Raw genomic sequence first — 7,993 nt, 5'->3', positions numbered from 1 at the left:
GTTTAATAGTCTCGATTTAATATATGTTTGTATGATAAGATATGTATACGAAGTTTTGAAAAAGGTTAAAAAAGACATCATTCCGTGAAGAAATAGAACAGCAAAAAAAAAATTGATAGTTTTTGTTTTCCTCGTCTTTGGATTCAGAGGATATGTACAAAGTTGCATTAATAAGGAAAAATATTCGTGACAAAAGCATCCCTTAAGCATTGCCTGAAGTAGAGTAAGTGATTCTATTTTGAAGTGAGTGCTTTTAACTAATTGTCTTTTTAACATCCATAGACTTAAAATACGTTTTCGTCTGTCAAAAGAACCTTTTAAATATGTTCTTGAACAAATAAGTTTTTTTTTTTGAAGCGGTTGCTGAGCATTTCTTTCTTTGATCTTTTTTCCCTAAAATCAACTAATATTATATTTTAAAATATTTTGCCAAAATAGAATAATTTTTACATTTTCACCAACTTCTTGTTTTGTTTTTTACCTTTTTCCGCTCAAAAATCACTACATGTTTCGTTTTCGATAGCGATTGCATAACGACTGCGGTCATCCGCGTAAACTACATTATTTTTTTGTGTGTTTATGTTTGATGGCGATGTCCTTGACCCATATATTGTGCATATTATAAGTTAAATCCGAAGGCATAATCGATACTGCTGCATGTTTATGGGATCGATAACACATTTACCGATTATTTAGTCATCGCCGACAAGTCGTATCGATCCGACACACTGTAAGATTCTTTACAAACACTGACATTACGTCCGGAATAACTGATAGTCTGTAAAGCGCATATCACTCAATCAAAGCATGATCATGTTGAGAGAGAATGAGTACATTTTATCAACGAGAATATTTTATCAATGAAACAATGCATATTGTTACGAATGTGATATTTCTAGATTTAAGCTTATTTAAATTAGTTTACGTTAATTTAAATTTCAAATTGTAACGATAAAATTACGTCATAACTTGTTAGAGTCATTTCTTTATTTTTTAGTACTTTCCTAAACATCTTTTGTGTTTTCCAATCGTTCATTGTAAAAGTAACGCCTTTTGTTTTACTCATTGTTATAATTGTAGTAATATGACCATAATCACTTATGTTATGCCTGCACGACATCTACCTAATCTAGTAGAATGCACTAGATAGCATAAGCCTAAAAGTATGTGTGCCATATCGCCTTTACAATAACGCCGATAGAACATTCCAGATGGCTGTAGGCAATGAAGATAACCAGTTGAATATGTGGTGTTAGATAAATTGTATCTACATAGTTCTAGATGGTTGTAGGCCAGACTATCCAGAATTTTCGAAATCGTCAAATCACGGTATATAAGCCCCTGGCGGAGGGAGCAGTCAAGTCAGTCGTAAGCTAAAGTTTATACAGTACACATCGTAGAGCAAATAAGTGAAACCAATCAGTTAAACAAATAAATTGTAGATTGTCGTTATTTGAAAAGAACTGTGTTCTAATTATCGGGTAATTAAATACGCCTCAATATAAAAACGTAACAATTGGTGTCGGAAGTGAAATAACGAAAAAAAATCTAAAATGAAGTTTAATGAGCTTCGAGTGGAAGACTTAAAAAAGGAATTGAGCAAACTGGAGCAGCCGACTACAGGAAACAAAGCTCTGCTTCAAAAGCGTCTACTGGAAGAGTTCGAACGGTGCAAAATGGATATCGAGACACATGAGTTTGATTATAAGGAGGACATTGACGAATCAATACTCGTCAATACCAGCAGTGTAGAAAATCCATCTTTAGCTTCAAGTGTTGTGGATTACATCTCAATGCTCAATGTTTTGAGCAAAATGATGGAAGAGAATTCTAAAAAACTGGAAATGGAAGAAATTTCAAGAAAGCTGCTGGAAGAAAACGCTCAAAAAATGGAAAAAAAATCGAGAAAGCTGGTGGAAGAGAACGCCCTAAAAATGGAAGCAAACTCTAGAAAATTGGAAGAAAAATTGGACGAAAATTCTAGAATTCTCCATGAGAAACTACAACAAATTTCTGAAGGTATGGAGATGCGTGTGCACCAAATAGAGAGTCAAATTGTGGAATTAGATAAGAAAGTCCTTTCCGTAGATGAGAAAATTGTGGTTCATGATGAGAAATGTCTACACCTTGAGAAAAAAATTTCAGAACTAGAAATAAAAGGTGGTCCAGTACGTGTTATCGAGGGAAGTGTACGGTCATACGGTCATTGTTGGACGTGTTTTCAAGTTGCTCCAATTAAAATTAAAATTTCATTGTGAATATCTCGCTTAACTTGTGCTAAAACCGGTGCTTAACGTGATCTAAAGCTTTTGCATTCTGTTCGACATATTTCGTTTGAGCTGTTTTGTGTTGAAAGCTGTATTTTTATAAAGTTTTATAAAACTGCAAACCATCGAAAGCAATACAAATATTTCAGTTTTTGTTGTTGTTTCGAGGTTTCTGTAAACAAAGAGAAAAGGCGCTTTGACCTGTGAGTACACAAATTAGAAACGTCAGCTTACTCCTCACTCAATAGTGTTGGCCAGCGAAACGTCATTCCACTGTTCTCCTTCTGTTTTGATTGATAAAAGCTCACTTCAAAAGTTTTTCTGTGGTTGTTGATCAGGCTAAGTACTAATCACTGGTTGTTGAAATAGCTAAGTACTGAATTTGCTAACCTAAACTCAACTCTGATTTTGTATATGCCTAGAAGTATACTTTGGATTTTACGTATTAAATTTCACATTTGATTTCAAGTCTGAATCATATATTTATTCATTGCGAAATTGTTGGAAATATATTTGCATCCACATTCTTGTCTTTGACATATTAAGAAAAATTGAAAAATGGCTTGCCCTATACCATCGTGTCGTATCACTAAATTGGATGAACAAATGATTTCGTGCTGGATTTGTTCAACAAGTTACCATTCAAAATGTGCGCAATTAGCAGCACGCACAATTGACAACTTACGTGAAGATAAGGGTCTGCGGTGGTGCTGTGAAAAGTGCAAACATATTGATGGCGAGTTTTTTACCTTTTTTAAAAACTGTAGAGCCAGACTCGATGATATTTCGAGGGATTTTGATTTGATCTCAGATCGCTTTAAAAAATATAAGAATATTCTTGATAATTCTTCAAACTTGGACATAGTGTTACAATCACCAACTGAAAACTCCAGAAAAAGGAAGAAATCTAAATCTAACAAGAATTCATCTAACAATGAGATTGAAACAATTTCTCCGACAATAGTTAACACCAATAATAATATTCACGATTCAGAGACTGTTGTCATTCCTACTAACAACGCTGAAACTGCACCTTTACCTATTCCACCTATTATTATTACCCCGTCGCATTCGAATTCACTGAACACTGGAACAGTAGTGGCACCAGCTACTGTGTTAACTGATACTAATTCATTCTTTTCTCCTTTTAATACACCTACAAATCAATCGCCTGCTGGTTCAGCTCCAAAACCTTTAAGGGTCTTACCCCCAATGAAAACCATTTTTGCTGCCCGTTTTGCTCCAGAAACAACTGAGGATGATATTCATTTCTACATAAAATCAAAACTGAATGCAAATGTAGACATTAAGGTATCTAAACTGCAATTTGTAGAGAGGAGGAACAAGTCGTCATTCAAAATTTTCGTACCTGAGGACATTTTTGACACAGTGGTCAATCCGGAATTTTGGCCTTACAGAGCTGTGGTGCATGAATTTGTTTTTAGAGATAGAGTTGCCCGTTTACCTGCACGTCCCGTTGAGCAATCGAAAAACTGAATAAAACCCTGTCTGATACGAATTTTACTTTAGTTTATCAGAATGTTAGGGGACTTAACACAAAATTATGCAACCTTTATACGGATAGCTTTGGCTTTGATTATGATTTGATTGTATTTACTGAAACCTGGCTTCAAAGTAATATCTTAAATACTGAAATCTTATGCGACAAGTACCAAATTTATAGATGTGACCGCACAACTGGTTTGAAGAAATCTGGTGGCGGCGTCCTAATTGCTGTTTCTTCGAAATTTGCTTCATCAAAAATTGATATTCCAAATGAACTTCAAATTGAATATATAGGAGTGAAAATAAGGTGCGGCCATAATTCATTGTTTGTGACTTGCTCCTATATTCCTCCTGGTTCTTGTAACGATGTTTATAATGCTCATTTGACTGCTATCCAATCGGTCCTACCTACTTCGAGACCCTCTGATTTGATTGTTTTGTCTGGTGATTTTAACATTCCATCTATTACATGGAAATATTGTGAGGAAATAAATTACTCCGTACCAATGCTAAGAAATGGATATCAATCTGAATTTGTTGAAAACTTGTTAAAAGATGGTCTTTTTCAAATTAGCAACATACAAAATTCGAATAATAAATTACTTGATTTATTTTTTACAAATGAACTAAAAGATGTGTTTTTATCACGCGTCAATGCCGTTGTAAATCCTGAAGATGTTCATCATCCCACTGTCTGTATGGATATAAATATGTCTTTTTCGAGATCTATGCGAAATAAACTCGTATTGAAAACTGATAAAATATTCTCTTTTAATAGAACTGATTATGAAAAACTGAACTCATTACTATTAAATGTGGATTGGAATAAAATTTTACCAGCGAGAAATCTTGATGAATCAATAAATACATTTTATGAAACTTTGAATTCATTCATAGCCCAATCTGTTCCATTAATTCGAATAACTTCTCACACTGGTCCACCTTGGAATGACAGTAAATTACGTAACTTGAAGAATAGAAAGAATAAACTTTATAAAAAGTATAAAAAATCTGGATCTGTGACTGACTATGCAAACTACTCAATTGCTCGTTCAGAATACAACCTGTGGAATAAACAATCCTATAACAATTATTTATCGAAAATTAAAAATGAACTGAAGCTTAATCCAAAGTCATTTTACAGATTTGTTAATTCTAAACGTCAATCAAATGTGTATCCAAGAACCCTTCACTATGGTGCTGTTGAAGGGGATGATAATGAATCTATATGTAATTTGTTTTCAAAGTTCTTTGCAACAACTTACTGCCATAAGGATTTCAAGCAATCTGATGCGTACCCATATAAGATACAGGAATACTCGACATTCACTACTCCATTTATTTCTCCTGATATTGTGATGAGTTATATGGAAAAGATAAAATGTTCATATCGCCCGGGCCCTGATGGGATTCCCAGTAACATCCTCAAATATTGTGCTCATTCTCTTTCGACTGCTCTGTCATTTCTGTTTAATGAATCTTTGCGCACAGGTCACTTTCCTACGTTGTGGAAGAATTCATTTATCATTCCGCTATTTAAAAATGGAAGCAAGTCAGATATTACGAATTATAGAGGCATTGCTAAATTAAGTGCTATTCCAAAACTGTTGGAGAAAATTATTTCTGATAGTTTGAATCATCAAGTCTCCTCTCTTCTATCGCCTAAACAACACGGCTTCCGTAAATCTTGTTCGACCATAACAAATATCTTGGAATTGACTACAATGGTTAATGAAGGCTTTAGAGATCGTTTACAGACTGATGTCATTTACACTGATTTTAGTAAGGCGTTTGACAAAGTAAACCATTCACTTTTACTGTACAAACTGCATCGCATGGGCTTCAGTGAATTAATGGTATCCTGGTTTGAAAGTTATCTAAAGAATCGTACACAATTTGTAGTATTTGATAACATTATTTCAAAATCAATACATGTGCCTTCTGGTGTTCCACAAGGCAGTCATCTTGGCCCTCTATTGTTCTGCCTATTTATAAATGACCTTCCATCAGCCATTAAATATGGTTACACTCTCATGTATGCTGACGATGTTAAAATTATAAAGGTTATTCGGAATAGTGATGACCAATCCTTACTCCAATCTGATCTGAATAGCATGTACAGATGGTGCTCATCAAATATGATGGAACTGAACATAAGGAAATGCAAGCATATCTCTTTTTATAGATTAAATTATATCGACACGAATTATAACTTGAATGGCACAACGCTTGAAACTGTTGAATCCTTTAAAGATCTTGGAATACTTTTGGATCGCATGCTAAATTTTAGATCTCACATTTCTATGACTGTAAATAAGGCCTATGGGTCATTTGGATTTGTCAAGCGCTGGAGTAAGGAATTTTCTGACCCATTTGTTACAAGAAACTTATATACTTCACTTGTGCGTCCTATCCTGGAATATGGATCTGTAATTTGGGACCCACAGTACCAAATTCATTGCAATCGTATTGAATCTGTTCAGAAACAATTTTTACTGTTTTGTTTTCGTCGGAATAACTGGACACCTCAAACCTTGCCGTCTTACAAAGAAAGACTATCGCTCATCAAATTACCTACACTGAAAAGTAGACGTACCATGCTGAATATCTGTTTTATGGTTGATTTAATTAACGGAAGATTTAAATCTGACTTCCTTATTAACAGCATATCATTCAATGTACCCTTTAGACCTACCCGCAACTTTGAACTGCTCCACATTGAATACTTTCGAACGAACTTTGAAAACAACGATCCACTTCGCCGTCTTTGTAAAGAATTCAATAAATTTTATTATTATCTTGATTTGTCAGAAGAGAAATACAATGTAAAGAAAAAGATAACATTATTATTAAATACTTGATATATTAACAAACAATATGTATATAATGTAATATATTACTGTTAGTCTGTAAAGGTGGGTATTAAGTTCGAGTTTTTTCACTAAAGTGAAAACTAAATCAATAAAAAAAGGAATAAAATTATACATATTTGTTGTAGATTTTACTATAACTTGAAGGGGAATAGCCCAAAGCAAGTTTACACAAAGTTTGTATTCCTTAAAAAGTATTATTAAAGAAAAGTAATCGTGAAAAAATGGCGATTTTAGCGGCTAAACTTGAACTTAATACTCACCTTAAGGGTTTAATCCATAGATGAAAATAAAAAAACAAAAAAAAAATCGAAAACCAAACCTCCTGTTTTTGATGGCTCAACTTCATTTGATGTATTCAAATTCCAATTCGAAATGGTTGCTTCTAGAAATTTATGGAACGACAATGACAAAGCAATTGATCTTCTATTGGCATTAAAGGGTAATGCCGCTGATGTGATACAAAGCATTCCCGCTGCCTCTAGAAATAATTATAATGAAGTAATAGCGGCACTTCAACGTAAGTACGGCGGAGAACATAAGCAAGACATCTTCAGAATGGAATTAAGAGGAAGAGTCCAGAAGTCAAATGAGACTCTACAAGACTTTGCAACAGAGGTTGAGCGGTTGGTGCTTTTGACATATCCAGGAGAAAGTCATCCACTTGTGGACCGCATCAAGATCGAGACCTTTGTGAATGGAATTAGAGACCCTGATATAAAATGTGCAACATATGCGTCACAAAAGGCTACATTCGCAGAAACAGTAACATTTGCACTTGCACAAGAAACTGCGAGATTGTTGGCACGACCTCAAATTCACAAGGTACGCAGAGTAGAGACCGAGCAAGATGAGTCAAATTCCGTAATTGACTCAGTGAAAGAAGCCGTTAAGCAGGCAATGCAAGAAATGAAGCAGGAGACAACTAAATCCAGAATAAAGTGTTACAACTGTGATAAGCATGGACATGTTGCTCGTGAATGTAAAGCACGTCGTAAGCGATCAAGATCGAAATCGCCTTCTACATTCGCTACATTCGCAGAAACAGTAACATTTGCACTTGCACAAGAAACTGCGAGATTGTTGGCACGACCTCAAATTCACAAGGTACGCAGAGTAGAGACCGAGCAAGATGAGTCAAATTCCGTAATTGACTCAGTGAAAGAAGCCGTTAAGCAGGCAATGCAAGAAATGAAGCAGGAGACAACTAAATCCAGAATAAAGTGTTACAACTGTGATAAGCATGGACATGTTGCTCGTGAATGTAAAGCACGTCGTAAGCGATCAAGATCGAAATCGCCTTCACCACCAAACAATAGCCATATGTGGGTGAACCCACAGTCCAGTGAT

General features: G+C 34.8%; 1 protein-coding gene across 1 annotated transcript; it reads left to right on the top strand.

Moving 5' to 3' along the window:
• The first annotated feature begins 2,825 nt into the window (after window positions 1–2,825).
• On the top strand, window positions 2,826–3,764 carry LOC142224712 (uncharacterized). Its single transcript, XM_075294501.1, has one exon. The coding sequence runs from the start codon at window positions 2,826–2,828 to the stop codon at window positions 3,762–3,764; it is 939 nt and encodes a 312-aa protein (XP_075150616.1).
• The last annotated feature ends 4,229 nt before the right edge of the window (window positions 3,765–7,993 follow it).

Source organism: Haematobia irritans, chromosome 2 (assembly GCF_050003625.1).
Source record: "Haematobia irritans isolate KBUSLIRL chromosome 2, ASM5000362v1, whole genome shotgun sequence".
NCBI classification, from domain to species: Eukaryota; Metazoa; Arthropoda; class Insecta; order Diptera; family Muscidae; genus Haematobia; species Haematobia irritans.
Note: the sequence above shows the minus strand (reverse complement) of the source record. Positions and strands in the feature narration are given on the sequence as shown.